This window comes from Rhea americana, unplaced genomic scaffold (genome assembly GCF_003343005.1).
Source record: "Rhea americana isolate MKP2758 unplaced genomic scaffold, rheAme1 scaffold_12, whole genome shotgun sequence".
Taxonomy (NCBI): Eukaryota; Metazoa; Chordata; class Aves; order Rheiformes; family Rheidae; genus Rhea; species Rhea americana.
In genome coordinates, this window is record NW_028185261.1 from 4,835,889 (window position 1) to 4,862,952 (window position 27,064).

General features: G+C 39.7%; 1 protein-coding gene across 1 annotated transcript in view; it reads left to right on the forward strand.

The window, feature by feature from the left end:
* Positions 1–27,064, forward strand: part of LOC146600541 (titin-like) — a 242,582-nt gene that overhangs the window by 214,097 nt on the left and 1,421 nt on the right. The window contains exons 269-302 of the mRNA XM_085321165.1: positions 131–427; positions 540–1,127; positions 1,230–1,532; positions 1,679–1,975; positions 2,365–2,652; positions 2,740–3,039; positions 3,133–3,435; positions 3,591–3,896; positions 4,008–5,774; positions 5,888–6,184; positions 7,094–7,381; positions 7,468–7,767; positions 7,846–9,912; positions 10,012–10,314; positions 10,395–10,700; positions 10,803–11,093; positions 11,212–11,511; positions 11,609–11,914; positions 12,172–12,477; positions 12,579–12,861; positions 13,229–13,821; positions 13,929–14,216; positions 14,335–14,634; positions 15,125–15,427; positions 15,713–16,015; positions 16,135–16,719; positions 16,853–17,158; positions 17,251–17,550; positions 17,785–18,360; positions 18,454–18,759; positions 18,851–19,444; positions 19,565–25,512; positions 25,600–25,753; positions 26,766–27,059. Coding sequence (XP_085177291.1) covers positions 131–427; positions 540–1,127; positions 1,230–1,532; positions 1,679–1,975; positions 2,365–2,652; positions 2,740–3,039; positions 3,133–3,435; positions 3,591–3,896; positions 4,008–5,774; positions 5,888–6,184; positions 7,094–7,381; positions 7,468–7,767; positions 7,846–9,912; positions 10,012–10,314; positions 10,395–10,700; positions 10,803–11,093; positions 11,212–11,511; positions 11,609–11,914; positions 12,172–12,477; positions 12,579–12,861; positions 13,229–13,821; positions 13,929–14,216; positions 14,335–14,634; positions 15,125–15,427; positions 15,713–16,015; positions 16,135–16,719; positions 16,853–17,158; positions 17,251–17,550; positions 17,785–18,360; positions 18,454–18,759; positions 18,851–19,444; positions 19,565–25,512; positions 25,600–25,753; positions 26,766–27,059 — 20,346 coding nt within the window. The remainder of the gene's footprint in view (positions 1–130; positions 428–539; positions 1,128–1,229; positions 1,533–1,678; positions 1,976–2,364; positions 2,653–2,739; positions 3,040–3,132; positions 3,436–3,590; positions 3,897–4,007; positions 5,775–5,887; positions 6,185–7,093; positions 7,382–7,467; positions 7,768–7,845; positions 9,913–10,011; positions 10,315–10,394; positions 10,701–10,802; positions 11,094–11,211; positions 11,512–11,608; positions 11,915–12,171; positions 12,478–12,578; positions 12,862–13,228; positions 13,822–13,928; positions 14,217–14,334; positions 14,635–15,124; positions 15,428–15,712; positions 16,016–16,134; positions 16,720–16,852; positions 17,159–17,250; positions 17,551–17,784; positions 18,361–18,453; positions 18,760–18,850; positions 19,445–19,564; positions 25,513–25,599; positions 25,754–26,765; positions 27,060–27,064) is intronic.

The window sequence follows — 27,064 nt, forward strand, 5'->3', positions numbered from 1 at the left end:
CCTAGAATGTTTCTAATATATGAATTCATTAAAAACCACATTTCCTCAATCCACATGGCAGTCCTGTGTAAACAACTAATATAAAAAAGATACAGGTTATAGTGATTAACTCATTGTATTTTTTTTTCAGAAAAACCAAGCCCACCAGAAAAGCTTGGAGTAACAAATGTCACAAAGGACAGTGTTTCTCTTTCATGGCTAAAACCAGAACATGATGGTGGAAGCAGAATTGTGAGCTATCTCATTGAAGCCCTTGAGAAAGGACAGCAAAAATGGGTTAAGTGTGCAGTTGTAAAGACAACTCATCATGTTGTTCGTGGTCTTAAGGAAAATGTTGACTACTTCTTCAGAGTGTCTGCAGAAAACCAAGCTGGTTTAAGTGATCCTAAGGAACTMCTACTCCCTGTTACAGTTAAAGAACAACTAGGTATGCTTCCTGACATCAGAGACAAAAGCTGATATACATTACACTGGGTTCCTACTTTTAAAAAATAACATTTTTAATGTTTTGAAAATGTTTTKTTTTTTTTTTTTTTCAGAATCTCCTGAGATTGACATGAAGGGCTTCCCTCATAACACTGTATACATTCGAGCAGGATCAAACCTAAAAGTTGAAATTCCAGTTTCTGGAAAGCCATTGCCGAAAGTGACTTTGTCTAGAGATGGTGTTCCACTGAAACCTACCATGAGATTTCATACAGAAACCACAGCAGAAAGTCTCATCATTAACCTTAAAGAAAGTGTGGCTGCTGATGCTGGCAGATACGACATCACTGCTGCCAATTCAAGTGGTACCACAAAATCGTACATTAATATTGTTGTGCTGGACCGACCAGGTCCTCCTGTTGGTCCTGTTGTCCTTAGTGATATCACTGAAGAGAGTGTAACTCTCAAATGGCAGCCACCAGCTTACGATGGTGGAAGTCAAGTTACCAACTATATTGTACTGAAAAGAGAAACAAGTACTGCTGCTTGGTCTGAAGTGTCTGCCACCGTTGCTAGAACTGTCATTAAAGTCATGAAGCTCACAACAGGAGAAGAATACCAATTCCGTATCAAAGCAGAGAACCGCTTTGGCATCAGTGACCACATCGACTCACAATGTGTGGTTGTCAAGCTTCCTTACAGTAAGTAATATGCTCCCCACACTATGAGTGTTGACATTTGACTGTTTAATTGTTGATAGTCTAATYTGGTTAACAACTGACAACTTCTTTTGATCTCTTCAGCTACCCCTGGGCCTCCTTCCACACCATGGGTCACTAATGTCACCCGAGAGAGTATTACTGTTGGATGGCATGAACCAGTCACTAATGGTGGTAGTGCAGTCATTGGATACCACCTAGAAATGAAGGACAGGAATAGTATACTGTGGCAGAAGGCAAACAAGACCCTCATTCGTACAACTCACTTTAAAGTCACAACCATCAGTGCTGGCCTTATCTATGAATTTAGGGTTTATGCAGAAAATGCAGCTGGAATTGGAAAAGCAAGTCATCCTTCTGATCCAGTCCTTGCGATTGATGCTTGTGGTACGTATTCTCTAGAAAATGAAGGAGTCTGATCATTTTAAGTACCACTTTTTTTTTTCTTCCTGCAATGCTCTTTCCTGTACAGTAAGCCAACATACAAAACTAGCTGGTACTCATTACCAATATTCTTGTGTTTTCTATTGCAGAACCACCAAGAAATGTTCGTGTCACAGATATTTCCAAGACTGCTATCACTCTTTCATGGCAGAAACCAGCATTTGATGGCGGTAGCAAGATCACTGGATACATTGTAGAAAAACGTGATCTTCCAGATGGCAGATGGACAAAAGCTAGCTTCACCAATGTTATTGAGACTCAGTTTACAGTATCGGGTCTGACACAGAATTCGCAGTATGAATTCCGGGTCTTTTCTAAGAATGCTGTTGGTTCCATTAGTAATCCGTCAGATGTTGTGGGTCCTATCACATGTGTTGATACATATGGTAAGTGTTTTGCAATGATGTAACAGTACTGTTCTGTGGCACTAGAAAACTTAAAGGAAGCATTGTTTTTTAGAACCATCATCTATCTTTTTAACAGGGAAATTTAACTTACCTTGATTTAATAAGTTCAATGATTGTGAATTACTTGGGCACGATCATAATGACTTTCTTCGGCTACGTCTGTATTTCTAAAATCTTGTGGTACTTTTATTCTTTTAGGAACAGTAGTCTGCCCATATGGATATACATGCTAGCTTTATTTTAATCAGCATTTCTAAAATGCCTGTAACTATTGTACATAGTAGTTTAGATAAAGCATGATTATTTTATTYTTATTAAATATAACTCCAAAATAATTATGTTTTTTTTTTATTTTATTTTTCCTTAAGGTGCACCTGAAATTGATGTGCCACCAGAATATACAGAAGTAGTGAAATACAAAGCAGGAACTTCAGTTAAGCTAAAACTAGGCATCTCAGGCAAGCCTATACCTGTAATTGAATGGTTTAGAAATGGCAAYGAAATACAAACTAGTGCAGCAGTGTCTATTGAAAACACAACAGAATTTGCTTCTATACTCATCAAGGATGCAACTCGACTTAACAGTGGCACCTATGAATTAAAACTGAAGAATGCCATGGGTTCAGCATCAGCCCATGTTAGAGTACAGATACTTGGTAAGTTTTGAGTTGTTATACTGTTATACTGTTGGACAGTAATTCAGTGAAACATACTTAATATCTCCTTTCTTCCGCCTTCATCAGACAAGCCAGGACCCCCAACTGGGCCTATACAGTTTAAGACAGTCACCGCTGAAAAGATTACAATCATGTGGGAGCCTCCAGCAGACGATGGTGGTGCACCTGTAACACACTATGTTGTTGAAAAGCGGGAGACAAGTCGGGTGGTATGGTCTTTAATTTCTGAAAAATTGGAAGGATGTATCATGACTACCACAAAACTCATCAAAGGAAATGAATATGTGTTCCGTGTCCGTGGCGTGAACAAGTTTGGAGTTGGTGATTCCCTAGAATCTGAACCAGTTATAGCCAAAAATTCATTTGGTAAGAAATATGTATATTAACTAAAGCAATTGAATTGTMCTGTGTGCTTTTTCTTATTATCGATCTACTGACATGTGTATGTTTTTAACTCAGTTACGCCTGGACCACCTAGTGTACCAGAGGTTACGATGATAACCAAGAATTCTATGACTGTTGTCTGGAATAGGCCCACTGTTGATGGAGGCAGTGAAATATCGGGATATTTTCTTGAGAAACGTGACAAGAAGAGTCTGAGTTGGTTCAAGGTTACTAAAGAAACCATCCGTGACACTAGACAGAAAGTGACAGGTCTGACTGAAAACAGCGAATATCATTTCCGTGTTTGTGCTGTCAATGCAGCTGGACAAGGTCCATTCTCTGAAGCTTCTGATTTCTACAAGGCTGCAGATCCTATTGGTAAGAAACAATGATGTACAGTGTGTTTAGCTGGATAGGCATGAGTGGGCCATTTGGATGGGATTGTAACTGAGGGTAGATTTTATTCCTTTTTAGTTTACAATTAATTGTAAATAGGGCTTCTGATTTTTTTTTCCTTAAATTTTTACTTACAGATAAACCAGGCCCACCAACAAAGTTGAAGGTTGTGGACAAAACCAAAACATCTGTCACCCTTGGCTGGATTAAACCTGCTTATGATGGAGGAAGTCCAATTACCAGCTATGTAGTGGAGAAAAGGGAAGGTGAAGAGCAGGAATGGACCGTTGTTAGTACTAAGGGAGAAGTGAGAACAACTGAGTATGTTGTATCCCATCTTCAGCCAAGTGTTAATTATTATTTCCGTGTATCTGCTATAAATTGTGCTGGACAAGGAGAGCCCATTGAAATGATGGAACCTGTTGAAGCTAAAGATATTCTCGGTACTCTATGCCTTTCAGCAATTTATCATTTTTCCATGTTTTGACATTTCAAATCATTTCTTGTTTTACATCTCAAGTATGTATTACTTATTTTCATTATTTATTCCACAGTGGCACCAGAAATTGATCTGGATGTTGCTCTCAGAACCTCTATCATTGCTAAAGCAGGTGAAGATGTGCAAATAATGATTCCATTCAAAGGAAGACCTCCTCCAACTGTCACATGGAGAAAGGGTGACAAGAATCTTCAGATTGATGAAAGATATATCATCCAGAACACAGAATCATCTACATTACTCACTATTCCTCAAGTTACCCGAAATGACACAGGAAAATATGTTCTTACAATAGAAAATGGAGTTGGAGAACCAAAATCATCATTTGTGAATGTAAAAGTACTTGACACACCATCTGCCTGCCAGAAACTGCAGCTTAAGCATGTTTCTCGTGGCACTGTTACACTGGTATGGGAGCCACCACTCATTAACGGTGGTTCTGAAATAACAAATTATGTTGTGGAAAAAAGAGATGCTACAAAAAGAGCCTGGTCTACTGTAACAACAAAGTGTGCTCATACCACCTTTAAGCTAACTAATTTATCAGAGAAGACTGCATTCTTCTTCCGTGTTCTTGCAGAAAATGAAATTGGATTGGGTGAACCTTGTGAGACTTCAGAACCAGTGAAAGCTGCAGACATACCCGGACCTGTAAAAGACCTAGCCATGAAAGATTCTACAAAGACCTCTGTTAAACTGCAGTGGAGCAAACCTGACTATGATGGTGGTAGCATTATATCTGACTATGTTATTGAAAAGAAACTGCAGGAAGAAAAAGAATGGACATACGCAGGTACAAGCAAGAGCTGTGAATTTGAAGTTGAAAAACTTAAGGAGCTTTCTGTCATAGAATTCAGAGTATTTGCTAAAAATGAAAAAGGCATGAGTGATGGTGTTACTGTTGGACCCATTACAGTGAAAGAATATACAATAACACCTGAGGCTGACCTTTCTGATATTCCTGAAGGTCAAATTGCTGTAAGAATTGGACATAACCTGCACATTGAATTGCCCTACAAAGGTAAACCTAAGCCATCGATGAGCTGGCTGAAGGACAACCTCCCTCTTAAAGAAACCGAACAACTTCGTTTCAAGAAAACTGAAAACAAGATAAGCTTAAGCATCAAAAATGTGAAAAAGGAGCATGGTGGCAAGTACACTTTAATTCTTGATAATGTAATCTCCAGAAAAACATTCACAATCACAGTCATAACTCTTGGCCCTCCATCTAAGCCAAAAGGACCTTTAAGACTAGATGAAATCAAAGCAGATAGTGTTGTTTTGTCATGGGAAGCTCCTGAAGATGATGGGGGAGGAGAAATTACTGGCTACAGTATTGAAAAGAGAGAAACTTCACAAATGAACTGGAAGATGGTGTGTTCAAGTGCTGCTAGAACAACTTTCAAAGTACCAAACCTTGTTAAAGACACCGAATATCAGTTTAGAGTTCGAGCAGAAAATAGATATGGAGTGAGCCCACCTCTTGTCTCAGCAGATGTTGTGGTAAAACACCAATTTAGACCACCAGGTGCACCAGGCAAGCCTGTTGTATACAACGTAACTGCTGATGGAATGACCATATCTTGGGATGCTCCTGTTTATGATGGTGGTTCAGAGATTATTGGATACCATGTTGAAAAGAAAGAAAGAAACAGCATTTTGTGGCAGAAAGTTAATGTTGCATTAATATCTAGCAGAGAATACAGAATTACCGGATTACTTGAGGGCCTGGATTACCAGTTCCAAGTATATGCTGAAAACAGTGCGGGTCTAAGCCAAGCAAGCGAACCAAGCAAATTTACTTTGGCAGTATCTCCAGTAGGTAAGTGAATGACCGATCACTTAGTCATGAAAATTCTGGTGTGGACTATGGTGAGCAGTAATTTAAAAAAAATGTAATAAAAATATATCTTAATAAAATTATTTTCCTTTCAGACCCACCTGGTACTCCTGATTATATTGATGTCACCAGGGAAACTGTCACCCTTAAATGGACTGCCCCACTGCGTGATGGAGGCAGTAAGATTGTGGCCTACAGCATTGAGAAACGACAAGGAAGTGAAGACCGTTGGCTCAGATGTAACTTTACTGATGTCAGTGAATGCCAATATACAGTTACAGGACTCAGCCCAGGTGACCGGTATGAGTTCAGAGTGCTTGCAAGAAATGCTGTTGGAACAATCAGCCCACCTTCACAATCTTCCGGCTATATCATGACCAGAGATGAAAGCAGTAAGAATCATTTCTCAATATGCTTGTATCTGTGTACTGAAGCCAGATACAGTCTGGCTGTACTAATGGGAAATGTGAGGCCATCTGGGGAAAGAATGCATGAGTGCCCTTCTAGTCAACTCAGACAAATTTCTCTATGTTCCTCAAGGTGGGAAATGCTAAATTTAAGACCAGAATCTAGCAGACAAATGTAATTAATTGTTGTATTTGAGTAAGGCAGTAATTTTTCTTTCAAAATATTATTAGGCTGCTTCTTTTTGCCTTGTTACTACATTTTTATCTGCTGAGATTTAGTGGYAATCAAAACATGTCTTGAAATTATGCAGCATATATGTTTCTATATTAAAATTTAGTTATGATTTTGCTACTTTGTGGCAACTTTGACAGTTCACATCAGATACTCTGAGGCTTGGCAAGCATATCATGGATAGCAGCCCTGTAGTTTTCCTTTTGTGAGTCAGAAAAAAGTTTCTAATGATTGTGAACATCAGGAAGGTACTCACAGTAATTTCAACCTGACCAGGGAAACCAGAGACTCCAAATACCTTTGCTGAAAGGCATAACACTCTACATCAGTGTTGGATAAACCGTAGCAGCAAAGCTGGGAAGAAGTCATAGATGATGTAATATTCTAATACACTGAATAATTTAGAAGTGAAAATTTGCCTTAGGTGGCTTGACATAGTGTAGCAGCATATATTGAAGCCTTTCAGCTTTGTAGTATGATACACTGTGTGCTAACATGAAAAGTAATTATATAGCTTATATAAAATTGCTTTTTAGAGAATGTCATTTTCTGCGGGAAAGATTTCTGTATATCAGTCTTTTGAAATTATTTTAAAAGAGTATCAGGAACAAATACTTAGCTGTATGGGAACTGATTTTAATTTCTTCATTTTCTTATTTTAGTTGCTCCAACAATTGAATTTGGTCCTGAGCACTTTGAAGGCCTTACTGTCAAAGCTGGAGAGAGYATTAGACTTAAAGCTCTAATCAAAGGTCGTCCAATACCTCAGGTGACATGGTTTAAAGATGGTAAGGAGATTGAGAAGATGATGAATATAGAAATAACTACAGCTATTGGATATAGCACAATCTTCATTAGAGATGCTACCCGGGACCATCGTGGTGTATACACAGTAGAAGCCAAAAATGCCTCAGGCACTAAACGAGAAGATATTACATTCAGAGTACAAGGTACTGCACCAAACATCATGCTGTTTTTAAATAGCATTTTATTCTAAGTGCCAGCAAATTATAACTCTGAACCTTCAATATTGCAGATACACCAGGAAAAGTTGGTGGACCAATACGATTYACAAATATTACTGGGGAAAAAATGACATTATGGTGGGAGCCTCCAGCTAATGACGGTTGCGCTACTATTACCCACTACATAATTGAAAAACGTGAAACCAGCCGGATTGCATGGGCATTAGTTGAAGATAAGTGTGAAGCTTGCAGCTACACTGCACTTAAATTAATCAAAGGMAACGAGTACCAGTTCCGCGTCTCTGCAGTAAACAAATTTGGTGCTGGCAGACCATTGGAGTCTGATCCAGTTACAGCACAAATACCTTACAGTAAGTTTCCACCTCATTCTGTAGAAATAACTGTAGACTTACCATCTCATTTTTCTAATGATGTTTTTCCCTTTTTAGCTCTTCCTGATGCACCAGGAACTCCAGAACCTACCAATGTAACAGGAGATAGCATCACACTCACATGGGCAAGACCAAAATCAGATGGTGGAAGTGAGATAAATGAATATATTCTAGAAAGGAGAGAAAAGAAGAGCATGCGCTGGGTTAAAGTATCCAGTAAGAGGCCTATTGCTGAGACAAGATACAGAGTAACTGGTCTTATTGAAGGCAATGAGTATGAATTCCGTGTCATGGCTGAAAATGCTGCAGGAGTTGGACCACCAAGTAACGTATCAAAGCTGATTAAATGTAGAGAACCAGTCAGCCCACCAAGTGCTCCTAATGTTGTAAAGGTGACCGATACATCAAAGACCAGCGTAAGCTTAGAGTGGACCAAACCAGTTTTTGATGGAGGCACGGAAATAATTGGGTACATCATTGAGATGTGCAAAACTGACTTAGGAGCATGGCAGAAAGTCAATGCAGAGACTGTACTTGCTACTAAATATACTGTCGTCGACTTGGAGGCAGGAGAACACTATAAATTCAGAGTTAGTGCTGTCAATAGTGCCGGCAAAGGAGAAAGCTGTGAAGTTCCTGCTACAATCCAAACGGTGGACAGGCTTTCTGCACCTGAAATTGACATTGATGCAAACTTCAAGCAAACTCACATTGTCAGAGCAGGTGCAAGCATTCGTCTTTTCATTGCCTTCTCCGGACGACCTGTTCCTACTGCTGTGTGGTCCAAAGCAGATGCAAATCTTAGCTTGCGTGCTGACATTCAAACAACTGATTCATTCAGCACGTTGACTGTGGAGGAATGCAACAGAAATGACGCTGGCAAGTATGTCTTTACCGTAGAAAACAACAGTGGAAGCAAATCTATTGCATTTACTGTCAAGGTTTTGGACACTCCTGGTCCACCAGGTCCCATCACATTTAAAGATGTGACCCGAGGATCTATTACTTTAATGTGGGATGCTCCTGTTTTGGATGGAGGTTCACGTATCCATCACTACATTGTGGAAAAAAGGGAAGCAAGCCGTCGTAGCTGGCAAGTTGTGAGTTCAAAATGCACTCGACAAATCTTTAAGGTCACTGACCTTGCAGAAGGTATGCCATACTACTACCGAGTGTCAGCAGAAAATGAATATGGTGTAGGTGAACCCTGTGAATTAACAGAACCAGTCACAGCCACCGAAGAACCTGCTCCACCTAAGAGGCTAGATATTGTTGATACTACCAAATCTTCTGTAGTATTAGCTTGGCTTAAACCTGACCATGATGGTGGTAGCCGTGTAACTGGATACCTTCTTGAGATGAAACAGAAAGGATCGGACTACTGGATTGAAGCTGGTCAAACGAAACAGCTTACTTTCACTGTTGAAGGCCTTATGGAGAACAATGAATATGAGTTCCGGGTCAAGGCAAAGAATGATGCTGGCTACAGTGAGCCCAGAGAAGCTTTCTCTTCTGTTATCATTAAGGAGCCACAGATTGAACCAACAGCAGATCTCAGTGAAATAAGCAGACAGCTTATAACTTGCAARGCTGGAAGCACCTTTACTATTGATATACCGATTAGTGGACGCCCGGCTCCAAAAGTGACTTGGAAACTTGAGGAGATGAGGCTGAAGGAAACAGAGAGAGTGACCATCAAGACAACAAAAGACCGAACCACACTGACTGTTAAGGATAGTATGAGAGGTGACTCTGGCAAATACTATCTGACACTTGAAAACACTGCTGGTATAAAAACATTTACTGTCACAGTGGTAGTCATAGGAAGACCAGGCCCAGTCACTGGCCCCATTGAAATATCATCTGTCTCTGCTGAATCCTGTGTGTTGACCTGGAACGAACCTGAAGATAACGGTGGCAGTGACATCACAAACTATATTGTAGAGAAACGTGAATCTGGCACATCAGCATGGCAGCTGGTAAATTCCAGTGTCAAACGTACACAGATCAAAGTCACTCATCTCACGAAATACCAAGAGTACAGTTTCCGAGTAAGCTCAGAAAACAGATTTGGTGTCAGTAAACCCCTTGAATCAAAAACAGTCGTTGCGGAGCATCCATTCGGTACGTGAAACACATTTTACAAGGTTCTTTCTTTTTCCTTCTGACCGACATAAATATTTGTATTAGCTAACATTTTCCTTCCCTCCTGTTTGCACACAGTCCCACCAAGCCCACCCTCAAGGCCAGAAGTCTATTCAGTGTCTGCAACTGCCATGGCCATTCGCTGGGAGGAACCGTATCATGACGGTGGCAGCAAAGTCATTGGATATTGGGTCGAGAAGAAGGAGCGCAACACCATCCTTTGGGTGAAGGAAAACAAAGTRCCATGCTGTGAATGCGACTACAAAGTCACAGGATTGGTGGAAGGCCTAGAATATCAATTCAGAACCTATGCCCTAAATGCTGCAGGAGTCAGCAAAGCTAGTGAAGCTTCCAGACCTGTAGTGGCTCAAAATCCAGTTGGTAAGTATTACTTTTAGAGTTGTTTTATTATTTAACATAAAATAGAGCTACATTTCTCATTTTGTATTTTCTTTCTCCAGATCCACCAGGAAGACCAGAGGTAACAGATGTCACCAGATCTACAGTGTCACTGAGCTGGTCAGCACCACTTTATGATGGTGGAAGCAAAATTATCGGTTATATTATAGAACGCAAACCATATAATGAATCTGGTGATGGACGCTGGCTGAAATGCAATTACACCATTGTCTCAGAAAACTTTTTTACTGTGACAGCTCTTAGTGAAGGTGAAGCGTATGAATTCCGTGTCCTAGCAAAGAATGCTGCTGGTGTGATGAGCAAAGGATCTGAATCAACTGGTGCTGTCATTTGCAAAGATGAATACTGTAAGAAATATTCATTTGAAACATTTAAAAACATTATCTGTTTTCTGTTTTTTACTCCTGCCATGTAATTTATTTTTAATCATCTCTTTTCCCTTATGACAGCACCACCAAAGGCTGAACTTGATGCCAGACTGCAGGGAGAAATTGTGACCATTAGGGCTGGATCTGATCTTGTTCTTGATGCAGCCATTGGTGGAAAACCAGAACCAAAAGTCTTCTGGTCCAAAGGTGACAAAGAATTAGATCTATGTGAGAAGATCTCTCTGCAGTACACCAGCAAACGAGCCATTGCAATTATCAAGTTCTGTGACAGAAGTGATAGTGGAAAATACACCTTAACAGTTAAAAATGCCAGTGGGACAAAACAAATTTCTGTTCTTGTGAAAGTCCTTGGTATGTATTCCATGATTAAATAATTACATTTAATRTACTAAAAAGCTCATTCTTTTAAACAAGAGTGAGAAGCTTTTCCTTAGCTGCTAATAACAGTACTTATTTCATCTCTACCCAGATTCACCAGGTCCATGTGCAGGCAAAATCACAGTTAGCAGAGTAACAGAAGAGAAATGCACACTGGCATGGAATATTCCTGAGGAAGATGGAGGGGCACCTGTCACCCATTACATTGTAGAAAGGCGTGAAACCAGCAGACTTCACTGGGTTATTGTTGAGGCTGAGTGCCAGACATTATCATGTGTGGTAACAAAACTTATTAAGAATAATGAGTACATCTTCCGTGTGAGAGCAGTCAACAAATATGGGCCAGGCGTTCCACTTGAAACAGAACCTGTCATTGCCAGAAATGCTTTCAGTGAGTGTTACTACCTTTAGTTGCATGTCAGAATGTTTGAAATATTTGTCAGAGATAAACAATTTGATTTTTTTTTTCAACTTTTAAAAAACAACAGCCATCCCATCACAGCCTGGTGCTCCTGAAGAAGTGAGCGTTGGCAAGGAACATATCATTATTCAGTGGATGAAACCAGAATCAGATGGTGGCAGTGAGATTAGGGACTATCTTGTAGACAAACGTGAAAAGAGAAGTCTACGCTGGACACGAGTGAACAGAGATTATACCATTTATGATACCAGACTGAAAGTCACTGGTCTTATGGAAGGCAGCCAGTACCAGTTCCGTGTCACTGCAGTGAATGCTGCTGGGAACAGTGAGCCTAGTGAAGCTTCGCAATACATGTTATGCAAAGAACCATCATGTAAGTTGCCAAATTTAAAATATACTTTAATATTTATTTATAATAATGTAGCATAAACCCAAGCTGACACTTCAACTAAGATAACTCAAAGAATACGTAAGTTAACTGAACTGGCTTTTATTGTAGAAAAATTAAAAGTATTATAGTTAATTTCAGATGCATTTCCTGGAATTGGTTGTTTACAAATTTTAATTACTTTTTTCAACTGTATAATGTTCCCTGCACCAACGTGAAATGCATTTGCTTCTGTTTCAAAGATACTCCTGCGCCTCCGTCAGCTCCAAGAGTTGTGGATACTACTAAGCATAGCATAAGTTTAGCATGGTCAAAGCCCACATACGACGGTGGTGCTGACATCTTAGGCTATGTTCTTGAAATGAAAGAAGAAGGCACTGAGCAGTGGTACCGACCACATACAACTGCGACTCTAAGGAATGCTGAGTTCACTGTGACTGGTCTTAAAACATCCCAGAAATACCAATTCAGAGTTGCTGCTACAAACGTGAATGGTATGAGTGAATTCAGTGAATCATCAGCAGAAATAGAACCCGTGGAAAGAATAGGTAATTTAAAAACTCAACACATATTTTAAAGAAAGAATTATATTTTCCTTTAAAACAATTAAAAGGTTAATTCATTTAATGTTTCTTACTCTGTTCATCAGAAATACCTGAGCTTGAGCTTGCTGATGATCTGAAGAAGACAGTTACAGTCAGAGCTGGTGGTTCCTTGCGCTTAATGGTCTCTGTGTCTGGCAGACCTACTCCAGTAATTACATGGAGCAAACAGGATGTTGATCTTGTAAGTCGAGCTATTATTGATACTACAGACAGCTACACTCTGCTTCTTGTGGACAAAGTTAATCGGTACGATGCTGGAAAATACGTCATTGAGGCTGAAAATCAATCGGGAAAAAAATCAGCAACTATTTCTGTAAAAGTGTATGGTAAGTACTGCTACAATTGTATATGGGTACTGCATCACTCATAGTGCATGATACTCAAGAATTAGAAATAAAGTTATATAACTTTAGAAATAATAGTTTCTAATGTTTAGAAACTGTAACTTAGAAATAAAGTTAAATAACTTWTTATTTCTTAAATAACATGACAATRTTTGCAATGCTTGGGATGGAAGAAAAACAAACTAAAACAGAGGAAAGTATAAAATTTCTAAAGCTATCCTAGTCTATGAAAGTCAAACACAATGGTGGGGTTTTTTTATGCAGAATGTAGTCACTGACCAAGAGAAGAAATGAGCAAAAGAAAAATAATCATTTCTGGTTTTTTTGTTTTGTTTTGTTTTTTTTGTTTTTACACCTGGTCCACCAGCTGCTGTGAGAATTAAGGAAGTATCAAAAGATTCTGTGATACTTACTTGGGATATTCCAACCATTGATGGTGGAGCCCCAGTCAACAATTACATAATTGAGAAACGTGAAGCTTCCATGAGAGCTTACAAGACTGTCACCACTAAATGCAGCAAGACATTTTATAGAGTTACTGGGCTTCTAGAAGGAGCTCTATATTACTTCAGAGTACTGCCAGAAAATATTTATGGCATTGGTGAAGCTTGTGAAACATCTGATGCAGTACTAGTATCTGATGTTCCCATGGTACCCCAGAAACTTGAAGTGGTGGACACCACTAAATCAACTGTTACTCTTGCATGGGAGAAGCCACCACATGATGGTGGCAGCAGATTGACTGGCTATGTTATTGAGGCCAGCAAAGCTGGAACAGAAAGGTGGTTGAAAGTAGTGACACTGAAGTCTACTGTCTATGAACACACAATTATCTCTCTCAATGAAGGTGAACAGTACTTGTTCAGAGTCAGAGCACARAATCAGAAGGGTGTATCAGAACCACGAGAGATTGTCACAGCAGTGACAGTACAAGACCGAAAAGGTAGGTATTTGTTAAAAAAAAGGGGGAGGGGGAAGGGAGGATTACAACAAATGAATGTGATATTTATAAAATAGATATTTAAAATACCAGTGCTTTTCTTTTCATAGTATTACCAACAATCGACCTTGCTGGAATACCTCAGAAGACAATTCATATACCTGCTGGCAGGCCGATTGAGTTAGCTATTCCAATTGAGGGGCGACCACCTCCAGCCGCATCTTGGTTCTTTGCTGGTTCTAAACTAAAAGAATCAGAACGCATCAAAATGGAGACTGTTGCCAAAATGGCTAAATTAACTGTGCGTGAGACCACCATACATGACACTGGGGAGTATACACTTGAACTGAAGAACACAACTGGAACAGTTACTGATACAATAAAGGTTATAATCCTTGGTAAGTATTTATTAGGATAGTTGTTCGTGATCTTTCTCCATCATGAACTTTGTCACATCAGCACTATGATTCCTTTTCTCAGCATTAATTTGTTGGGTTTTAATTTCCTTCCTCCTAGACAAACCTGGACCACCTGTTGGACCTATCCGAATTGATGAAATTGATTCAAATTATGTAACCATCTCCTGGGAGCCACCTGAGCTGGATGGTGGGGCTGCACTTAGTGGCTATGTGGTAGAACAGCGTGATGCTCACCGTCCTGGATGGCTACCAGTTTCAGAATCAGTAACCAGGACAATGTTTAAGTTCACGAGGCTTGTTGAAGGTGCTGAATATGTCTTCCGTGTAGCTGCTACAAATCGCTTTGGAATTGGATCTTACCTGCAGTCTGAGATTATAGAATGCAGAAGCAAAATTCGTAAGTCTGAATTTTTCCTGATTCTCTAACTCTATTCTCTTTTTGCTAATTTCTGTATAAAAAACAATTTACAATATACACACATACAGATAAGCTTTTCTAGACGTTATTATCTTCTTTCACCAAATAATGTGATGCATTATGATGCATAGTAGTCTTGCTATACTTCTAGAGAAAAATGCCATCCCTAAACCTAAACATATTGCTCTGTATAGGTATTATAGATGCACTGCATAGACCCAGTCTGGAACTCTATGAACGTGGATTTTATGCCCAGATCTACCACAAGCCTTGAAAAACTGTTCTTCTCATTACAAGAACAGGAATAATTTCACTGACCTAGTTTGTAAAGTATTTTGATAGCTGCTGATAAAAATTGTTTGATAGGGTGTTAATACTATTGTCTTTGTAATTCACAATTTGTTGCATACTACTAATGTGTAGATTCATTAGATACTTTCTTCCCTAATTCTGTGTTTTGTTTTTATAGGTATTCCCGGTCCTCCTGGCACTCCAGAAGTGTTTGATGTCTCTCGAGATGGCATGACATTAACTTGGTATCCTCCAGAAGATGATGGTAACTCTCAGATATCTGGCTATATTGTGGAACGCAAAGAAGTTAGAGCAGATAGATGGATACGTGTAAATAAAGTTCCAGTCACTATGACTCGTTACCGTTCCACTGGATTGGTTGAAGGATTAGAATATGAACACCGGGTTACAGCAATCAATGCCAGAGGTGCTGGGAAACCCAGCCGTCCTTCCAAGTCTGTTGTTGCCAGAGATCCAATTGGTAAGTAATTGCCTATATAGATGGAGCATTTTATGGCAGAAGGGAATGCTACTAATAAAAGTTACTCTTTTTAACTATTTGAAAACTTTATCTGGATATGTTGATGAATAGCAGAGGAGATTCTGACTGAAGAAAACTAAGTAAAATGCTACTGAAAATCTTTTGTTCTTAAGCTTTCCCGTACAAACACTACATTGATAGATTGTATGTTGCAAGTTAGCAGTTGTTACACCTATTAAATATTCACAAAAAGACCCTGCCATCCTATCTGATCTTCTCTTCCAGCTCCTCCAGGTAAACCTCAGAATCCAAGAGTCACTGATACTACAAGAACATCTGTTTCCCTGGCCTGGAGTCCGCCAGAAGATGAAGGTGGTTCTAAAGTTACTGGCTACTTAATTGAAATGCAGAAGGTTGATCAATTTGAATGGACCAAATGCAATACTACTCCAACCAAGATTCGTGAATACACCTTGACACATCTCCCCCAGGGTGCAGAGTACAGATTCCGCGTGTTAGCCTGCAATGCTGGTGGGCCAGGAGAACCTGCTGAAGTGCCAGGAACAGTCAAAATAACAGAAATGCTTGGTAAGACATTTGAAATCTTAATTCTTATTGAAAGTTGTCCTAAAGAAATATTTTGCCTAAAGAAGCTATGATACCATCTGTAAAACAGAGAGAGCATGACATGTTCGTTTTGTTTACAGAATATCCTGACTATGAACTTGATGAAAAATACCGAGAAGGTCTTATGGTGAGACAAGGTGGAGTTATCAGGCTTACAATACCAATTAAGGGCAAGCCCATCCCAATATGCAAATGGACAAAAGAAGGACATGACATCAGCAAGAGGGCCATGATTGCAACTTCTGACACTCACACAGAACTTGTGATCAAAGATGCAGAAAGAGAAGATTCTGGCACCTATGACTTGGCACTCGAAAACAAGTGTGGCAAAAAAGCTGTGTATATTAAAGTCAGAGTGATTGGCATTCCAAATCCACCAGAAGGACCACTTGAGTATGATGACATACAAGCTCGCTCTGTCAGAGTAAGCTGGAGACCTCCTACAGATGATGGTGGTGCAGATATTCTAGGTTATATTGTCGAGAGACGAGAAGTACCGAAGACTGCCTGGTACACTGTTGACTCTAGAGTGAAAGGGACATCATTAGTGGTGAAGGGCCTCAAAGAAAATGTGGAATATCACTTCCGTGTTTCTGCAGAAAATCACTTTGGTATTAGCAAATCTCTCAAATCTGAAGAACCAGCCATACCAAAAACACCTCTAAGTAAGTTTCCATTTAGATTCRGTAAAATAAATACCCTGTTTAACTACTACACTATAGTTCTAAATGTGCAAATATGCTGTGTGGTTATTATTACTATTATTATTATTATTATTATTATTATCATTATCAACAGATCCTCCAGAGCCTCCAAATAACCCACCTGAAGTGCTTGATGTCACAAAGAGTTCTGTTAACTTATCCTGGTCCAGACCTAAAGATGATGGTGGGTCTCGTGTAACTGGTTACTACATTGAACGTAAAGAGACATCTACAGAGAAATGGGTCCGGCATAACAAGACTCATATCACCACTACCATGTACACAGTCACAGGACTTGTTCCAGATGCTGAATATCAATTCCGTATCATTGCTCAAAATGACATTGGTGAAAGTGAAGCAAGCCCTGCTTCTGAACCAGTTGTATGCAAGGATCCATTTGGTAAGAAAATATTTGCATTAACAGATCTTCTGAAGAACAATTTAGTGACATTGGGAGAGAAATTTAACTTCTGTAAATATTATAATTTTCAGACAAGCCAAGCCAGCCTGGAGAAATTGAGATCACCTCTGTGTTTAAGGACAGCATTACCTTAGAATGGGAGCGACCTGAAAGCGATGGTGGCAAAGAGATCCTTGGCTACTGGGTTGAGTATCGCCAGTCTGGAGAAAGCACCTGGAAGAAATGCAATAAAGAACGTATCAAGGACAGGCAGTTTACAGTAGGAGGTTTATTAGAAGCTACAGAATATGAATTCCGTGTTTTTGCAGAAAATCAGACTGGCCTCAGCAGACCTCGAAGGACTGCTATGGCAGTGAAAACTAAGCTAACATGTAAGCACAAATATATTGTAATACTTCTTGTCATTTTAGATGTTATAAACTGTGGTGCTGCACTTAAAATGCTGTTTGCCTTACATGTTATTTTTTAACATTACTGTCGTAAAACATAATCCTGCAGGTATAAGAGCCATAAGTATAAATGAAGATTAAATACCAGTAATATAGTGATCAAGGAAAATTTCATAGTAATTATCTCCAATATTTTTACCTCTCTTTTTGTCACAGCTGGAGAAGCACCAGCCATAAGAAAAGAAATGCAGGATGTTACAACTAAACTGGGTGAAGCAGCCCAATTGACATGTCAAATTGTTGGGAGACCTCTTCCTGATATTAAATGGTATCGCTTTGGCAAAGAACTGGTGCAAAGCCGAAAATACAAAATGTCATCTGATGGACGCAATCATACGCTGACAGTATTAACAGATGAACAAGAGGATGAAGGGCTATATACTTGTATAGCTACCAATGAAGTTGGAGAAATTGAAACGAGTGGCAAGTTATTTTTGCAGGCCCCTCCTCAGTTCCACCCTGGCTTCCCACTGAAAGAGAAATACTATGCAGGTGCAGGTGGCACCCTTCGCCTTCATGTTGTGTATATTGGCAGACCAGTGCCAGCAATAACTTGGTTCCATGCCAACAAACCTTTGAGAGGATCAGAAACTGTTACTATTGAGAACACAGAGCATTACACTCACCTTGCTATTAAGAATGTCCAGCACAAGACTCATGCTGGGAAGTACAAAGTGCAACTCAGTAACATATTTGGAACAGTTGACACTGTACTTAATGTGGAAATACAAGGTAAGTGATTTTATTTTTAGTATCTTTGTGGAATATTTTCTGAAATATTTACTATCGAAAGAACTAAAAATGTATTTTTTTTCTTTTTTACAGATAAACCAGATAAACCAGTAGGGCCAATTGTCATAGAGTCTATATTGAAGAACTCTGTGGTAATTAGCTGGAAACCACCAGAAGACGATGGAGGTTCTATGATAACAAATTACGTTATAGAGAAACGTGAAGCCAAGGAAGGAACAGAATGGCAACTTGTATCTTCAAGCATTTCAGGCACAACCTGTAGAATTGTTAACCTAACTGAAAATGCAGGCTATTACTTCCGTGTTTCTGCTCAGAATACATATGGCATTAGTGAAGCACTAGAGGTTTCATCAATTGTTGTTATGAAGCCTCCATTTGGTAAGCAGACACCAGACTATTCATTTCTCTATACTCGCATAATTACTAAGGCAAGTATGTTTGAAATTTTGAATCTTTTTATTCTTTACAGAAAAACCAGGAAAACCTGGTCAGCCGGTAGCAAGCGCTGTAACAAAGGACTCTTGTGTTGTCTCATGGAAACCACCTGCCAGTGATGGAGGTGCAAAGATTAGAACCTATTATCTTGAGAAGTGTGAGAAAAAACAAAACAAGTGGATTTCAGTAACAACAGATGAAATTCGTGAAACTGTCTACTCCGTGAAAGATCTTATTGAAGGTCTTGAATATGAGTTCCGTGTAAAATGTGAAAATCTAGGTGGTGAAAGTGAATGGAGTGAAGTATCACAACCAGTCATTCCAAAATCTGATGTGCCAATTCAAGCTCCACATTTCAAAGAAGAGCTAAGAAATTTGAATGTGAAATTTCAGGCTAATGCCACATTTGTCTGCAAAGTCACTGGTCATCCTAAGCCTATTGTTAAGTGGTACAGACAAGGTAAAGAAATCATGCCGGATGGTGAAAAGTACAAGATACAAGAATTCAAGGGTGGGTATCACCAGCTGATCATCACAAACGTAACAGATGATGATGCCACGGTATATCAAGTTAGAGCCACCAACCAGGGAGGATCCGTGTCTGGCACTGCCTCTTTGGACGTTGAAGGTGAATAAAGGATCTTGATGCCTACAACAAATTCTTTTCAAGTTTTGAATAGTTATACTACTGATGCTCTTCTCAGGTATTGTTTTACTGATGTTTTTATTCTTTCTCTTTCTATTCCAGTTCCTGCAAAGATTCACTTGCCCAAAAACCTGGAAGGCATGGGAGCTGTTCATGCCCTCCGAGGGGAAGTAGTGAGCATCAAGATTCCATTCAGTGGCAAGCCTCACCCAGTGATCACATGGCAGAAGGGACAAGACCTTATCGATACTAATGGACACTACCAAGTCATTGTTACACGCTCATTCACCTCTCTTGTTTTCCCARATGGTGTTGACAGAAAGGATGCAGGTTTTTACATTGTTTGTGCTAAAAACAGATTTGGCATTGATCAAAAAACAGTTGAATTAGATGTGGCTGATGTGCCTGATCCACCAAGAGGACTGAAGGTAACTGACATTTCAAGGGATTCAGTCAACTTAACCTGGAATGAACCAGCTACTGATGGTGGAAGCAGAATCATAAACTACATTATTGAGAAACGTGCCACAACAGCAGAGAGATGGATTCGTGTTGCACAAGCTCGTGATACACGGTACACAGTCGTGAATCTATTTGGCAAGACCACCTACCAGTTCCGTGTAATTGCAGAAAACAAATTTGGACAAAGCCAGCCTTCTGAACCTACCGAACCAATTATAACAAAGGAAGATAAGACCAGAGTAATGAACTACGATGAAGAAGTTGATGAGACCAGAGAAGTCACAACAGCTAAAGCAGCTCACTATTCTACAAAGGAGCTCTATGACAAATACATGATTGCAGAAGAGCTTGGACGTGGGCAGTTTGGAATTGCGCACCGCTGTGTTGAAGCAGTTTCCAAAAAGACTTACCTAGCCAAGTTTGTCAAAGTAAAGGGTGCTGACCAAGTTTTAGTAAAGAAAGAAATTTCCATTCTAAACATTGCTAGGCACCGAAATATCCTGTATCTTCATGAATCATTTGAAAGTCTAGAAGAATTGGTCATGATCTTTGAGTTCGTATCTGGAGTTGACATCTTTGAAAGAATTAGCACAGCTTCATTCGAACTGAATGAAAGGGAAATAGTAAGTTACATACGCCAGGTGTGTAATGCACTAGAATTTTTACATCGTCACAGCATTGGACATTTTGATATTAGACCAGACAATATTATTTACTTCACAAGAAGAAGCTCAGTAGTTAAAATCATTGAATTTGGTCAAGCCAGACAGCTGAAGCCTGGAGACAGCTTTAGACTCCAGTTCACTTCTCCTGAATATTATGGGCCTGAAGTACATCATCATGATTTGGTCAGCACAGCTACTGACATGTGGTCAGTTGGTGCTCTAGCATATATACTCCTCAGTGGTATCAATCCTTTCATTGCTGAAACAAACCAACAGGTTATTGAAAATATTCTAAATGCTGAATACAACTTTGAGGATGAAGCATTCAAAGACATAAGCATTGAGGCCATGGACTTCATTGATCGCCTACTAGTGAAGGAAAGAAAAGCTCGGATGACAGCTGCTGAAGCACTTAACCACACATGGCTGAAACAGAAGACCGAAAAGACCAGCACTAAAGTCATCAAGACATTAAGACACAGACGTTACTACCAGACTTTAGTAAAGAAGGAATGGAACACAGTAGTGTCAGCAGCCCGCATTGCCTGTGGAGGTGCAATTAGATCTCAGAAAGGGGTAACAGTGGCTAAAGTTAAAGTTGCACCAATTGACATTGGGCCCATTGCTGGGCAGATAATGCATACTGTTGTAGAAGAAGGAGGGCATGCCAAATATGTGTGTAAGATTGAAAACTATGATCAGTCCACACAAGTCACCTGGTATTTTGGTATGAGGCAATTAGAGAGCAGCGAGAAATATGAAATCAAATATGAAGAAGGTGTGGCAACCATGTATGTTAAAGATGTTTCTAAATCAGATGATGGTACCTACAGATGCAAGGTAGTAAATGACTATGGTGAAGACAGCTCTTACGCTGAACTTTTTGTTAAAGGTGTGAGAGAAATTTCTGAGTACTACAGATGTAGAACTGTTAGGAAAGTGAAACGCCGAGTTGATACTATGAGACTACTAGAACGTCCACCAGAATTTACTCTGCCTTTGTATAATCGCACTGCATATGTTGGAGAAAATGTCAGGTTTGGAGTAACTATAACAGTCCACCCAGAACCTCGTTTAACATGGTTCAAATCAGGCCAGAAAATCAAACCTGGTGATGACGATAGAAAGTATACTTTTGAATCAGACAAGGGTCTTTACCAACTCATCATCAATAACGTCACTGAAGAGGATGATGCTGAATATAGTATTGTGGCACGCAATAAATATGGAGAAGACAGCTGCAAAGCTAAGCTGACAGTGATTTCACATCCACCTCCAGCAGATGCCACACTAAGGCCAATGTTTAAAAGACTGCTGGCAAATGCAGAATGTCAAGAAGGCCAAAATGTCAGTTTTGAGATCAGGGTGTCTGGTGTACCAAAACCAACACTGAAATGGGAGAAAGATGGCCAGCCTCTAACCTTTGGCCCTAACTTTGATATAATTCATGAAGGTTTAGATTACTATGCTTTACACATCAGGGATACTTTACCAGAAGACAGTGGGTATTACAGAGTCACTGCTACAAACAGTGCTGGATCTACAAGCTGTCAGGCTTATCTTAAAGTTGAACGCTTGAAATATGTCAAGCGTGAGTACAAGACAGAAGAAGAACGGGAGAAACATGTACAAAGACAAATTGACAAGACCCTAAGAATGGCAGAAATCCTTTCTGGGTCTGAAGTCATTCCATTGACACAGACTGCTCAAGAGGCTCTCAGAGAAGCTGCTATATTGTATAAACCAGCTGTTAGCACCAAGACTGTCAAAGGTGAATATGAGATAAAGAAAGAAGAAAAGAAGGAAGAAAGGAGACTTCGTATGCCATATGAAGTCCCAGAGCCTCGCAAACATGTGCGTACTACTCTTGAGGAAGATCAGAACATTAAACATTTTGTGCCTCTGTCAGATATGAAGTGGTACAAGAGACTGCGAGACCAGTATGAAATGCCAGGAAAACTTGAGAGAATTGTTCAGAAACGTCAGAAACGCATACGCCTTTCTAGGTGGGAGCAATTCTACGTGATGCCRTTGCCGCGCATTACTGATCAATATAAGCCTAAATGGCGCATACCAAAGCTAACACAAGATGATCTTGAAACTGTGAGACCAGCACGCCGGCGTACTCCATCACCAGATTATGAGTTTTACTACAGACCAAGAAGACGATCACTTGGTGACTTGTCTGATGAAGAGTTACTCCTGCCTATTGATGACTATCTAGCCATGAAGAGAACTGAAGAGGAAAGACTACGCCTTGAAGAAGAGCTTGAGTTAGGCTTTTCTGCCTCCCCTCCAAGTAGAAGCCCCCCACGCTTTGAACTGTCTGCACTTCGGTATTCTAGTGAAGGAGCACAGGTCAGTTCAGAGGAGGACAGAAAAAGAGAGATGAGGTATTCAAGCTATCACATCCCAATTAAAGCTGAAACCAGTGCAAGCTATGCAGAGCTTCGTCAACGCCATGACAGGGCTGCCTACAGGCCACCAAAACAAAAGCAAAGAATAATAGATGAAAGAGAAGATGAAGAATTGCTCCGTCCAGTTGGCACTGCTCAACGACTCTCTGAATACAGGAGTGAGCTTGAATATATGGCAGAGGAGGAGAAGAGCAGACTTAGGAGAAGGAGAGAAAGAGAAATAACGGAGATCACATCAGAAGAAGAAGAGGAGATAGAAATGGTGCAACATGTCCACAGGGAATTTTCACCTCCCTCTAGATTACTAAGGAGAAGAAGATCTCTTTCTCCAACTTACATTGAGCTGATGCGCCCAGTATCTGAATTAATTCGACCTCGGTCACGGCCTCCTGAAGAAACTGAGAGAAGATCCCCAACACCAGAGAGAACTCGACCACGTTCACCTAGCCCAGTTTCCAGTGAAAGATCACTCTCTCGGTTTGAGAGGATGGCGAGATTTGATATATTTTCTAGATATGAGTCCATGAAATCTGCTTTGAAAACTCAGAAAACTATGGAAAGGAAATACGAAGTTCTGACTCAACAGCCTTTTACCCTTGACCATGCACCTCGCATCACCCTGAGAATGCGCTCACACCGGGTGCCATGTGGCCATAATACTAGGTTCATTCTAAATGTCCAGTCAAAGCCAACTGCTGAAGTGAAGTGGTACCATAATGGTATTGAAATCCAGGAGAGCAGTAAGATACATTTTACTAATACCAGTGGTGTATTAACTCTGGAGATTCTTGACTGCCATATTGATGACAGTGGAACATACCGGGCTGTGTGTACAAACTACAAAGGGGAATGTTCTGATTATGCAACATTAGATGTTACAGGAGGAGATTACACTACTTACTCTTCTCAGCGCCGAGATGAAGAAGTACCAAGATCAATTTTACCTGATTTGACAAAAACAGAGGCATACGCAGTTTCCTCATTTAAGAAAGCATCTGCTACAGAAGCAAGTTCCTCAGTAAGAGAGGTCAAATCAGAGATGTCAGCAACAAGAGAATCACTTTTATCCTATGAACACTATGCTGCTTCTGAAGAGAAAATAACTGCAGCTGAAGAAAAATCATTGGAAGAGAGGACTGTACGCAAGGCATTTAAAAGCACTTTGCCAGCAACAATCCTCACAAAACCACGGTCAATCACAGTTTCTGAAGGGGAGACTGCAAGATTTTACTGTGACGTGGATGGTGAACCAACACCAGTAATAACATGGCTCCGTGCGGGTCAACCTATTGTTTCTTCAAGGCGCTTCCAAGTAATACGAACACAGTACAAGTCTACCTTTGAAATTTCTTTAGTCCAGATGTCAGATGAAGGAAGTTACACTGTTGTGGTAGAAAATTCTGAAGGACGACAGGAAGCACACTTCACTTTGACCATTCAAAGAACAAAAGTTCCTGAAAAAACAATTATGTCACCTCCAAGAATCAAATCTCCTGAGCCTCGTGTAAAGTCTCCAGAGCCAGTTAAGTCTCCTAAACGAGTGAAATCTCCTGAACCCACCAGCATTCCTCCAAAAGCAAAGTCACCACCTGGAGACAAAACAGTACCAACAGAGAAAGTAAAATTACCAACTGCTTCTCCCCCCAAGATAAAACAGCAGCTGAAAGCAGAAACTCTTGGAGATAAGGTAAAGTTATCCTGTGCAGTTGAAAGCAGTGTTTTAAGCGTCAGAGAAGTGGCTTGGTACAAAGATGGCAAAAAACTGAAAGAAGACAATCATTTCAAGTTTCATTATGCAGCTGATGGCACCTATGAACTCAAAATCCATGAGCTCACAGAATCTGACAAAGGAGAATACACCTGTGAAATTATCGGGGAAGGAGGTATTTCAAAAACTAACTTCCAGTTTACTGGCCAAGTATTTAAAAATATCCATTCCCAGGTAAGAGGTGTATCTGAAACTCATAAATCAGTTCAGAAAGAGGCTGAGGCACTTACAGTTTCTACCCAGAAGAAAGCAGCAATGGCAACTGAAGAAAAAGCAGCAGTTCAAGAAGTCATTAAGAAGTCACTTGTTACTGAAGATGTCAAACAACTAAAGGCAGAAATTAAAGCTTCTTCAACTAAAATGACACTGTCTGAAGGGCAGAAAGTTACCTTGAAAGCCAGCATTCCTGGTGCCTCTGAAGTGAGATGGGTGCTGAATGGAATGGAGCTAAGAAATTCAGATGATTACAGATATGGTGTTTCTGGAAGTGATCACACTCTAACTATCAAAAAACCCAGTCATAAAGATGAAGGTATACTCACCTGTGAAGGTAAAACTGATGAAGGCATTATTAAATGCCAGTACGATCTAACCTTTTCTAAAGAACGCTCCAATGAACCAGCATTTATCATGCAACCTAAGTCTCAAAATGTCAATGAAGGACAAGATGTATTGCTCACCTGTGAAGTCTCTGGGGATCCTTCTCCTGAAATTGAGTGGTTTAAGAATAATCAACCTGTAAGTATTACCTAATATACTGGAAAACTGGAATTCTTGATAAAACTGATCGTAATGAAAGGTTTTTTTTTTCCCCCCCTTCTTCAGATTGCTGTTTCATCTCACATCAGAGTAACTCGCTCCAAAAACATATATTCTCTTGAGATTCGAAATGCTGCAGTGAGTGATACTGGAAAATACACAGTCAAAGCTAAAAATTATCATGGGCAGTGTTCTGCTACAGCATCCTTGACTGTACTCCGTAAGTTTGTTCTCTGGGTCTTGTGTTTGGACTAATCAGGACTCTCTGCTGTGGTGTGTTTAGTAGAATGGCTAACGATAAAATCCACTGGTAATATGTTGTTGATTTATGTATTTTGACCAAGTTTACATTCTCTTGTATCTAAAGAAGAATTAAAAATAAACAGCATTAGAAATCCTCGTAACACCTATACAAAAAGCATATATAGTCCTTCACAGTGAGTGTTAACAGAAGGCTATGAGAATTCCTTCTAGGGTGAGCCTGCTATTAAGCCTTTGGTGCTGGTGATAACTCTTTCCTCAATTACTAAAATGATCTGTTCCAGTAACAAAAAAAAAAAAAAAAAAGTAATTCTAGAGTTAAAAACTGTTGAAGTAACTTAACCGTAACTAAACTGAGTTTAGAACATTATTGGGCGTACATCAGTTCCCAGCACCAAGGGGTTGCTATGTTTGCTTTTATATGTGTATGCTTATGTTTAAAGGAAAGCTGCAGTGATTGATGGCTTCTGCTCCCTTAGATAGCTACAGAACAAATCAGCGCGAGTTTCCAGTACCATGTTTATAAGAACCTGGAAATGTTTCACAGCTTCCACAACTATGAACTGAACACACACATATGAGATTTCTCAATGTGTAATTTTAAGTAATGGTTCTAATAGGAAACGCTTTCTCATGACTTGTTTCAAATCACAGTGGCAGTCAGATACTGAGGGAAGAGCAAGACATTTAAATGAGCTTCTTAAATATGTTTTTCCTTCAAGCTCATACATGTCATTCACTCACTAATAACAGTTCCATTTCCTACTTATTTCTTTCATAAATTATTGTTAGTGATTTGGACATCTTGAACAAATGGTTGGAAACAATTTTATGCTTCACTGCAGTTTTCCATTGAAAGCAAACCTTTGCCGTCTCTTCATTTCTTTACAGTTAACCATATAGAACTGCATGACTTCCTTAGTTAATGTGTTGTTATTGGTTTTTCCTTCTATGTTTGCGATGTTCCACAGCTCTAATTGAAGAACCTCCAAAAGAGGTAGTATTGAAGACAAGTGGCGATGCAAGCATGCAGGAAAGTTTTTCTTCTCAGTCCCTTCAAATGGCTTCTTCTAAACAAGAGGCTTCATTCAGCAGTTTCAGCAGTAGCAGCATGACTGAAATGAAATTTGCAAGCATGTCTGCCAAAAGCATGTCCTCCATGAAAGAATCCTTTGTAGAGATGAGCTCCAGCAGTATTATGGGGAAATCTAGTATGACTCAACTGGAGAGTACAACTAGTAAAATGCTTAAATCAGGTCTGAGAGGTGAG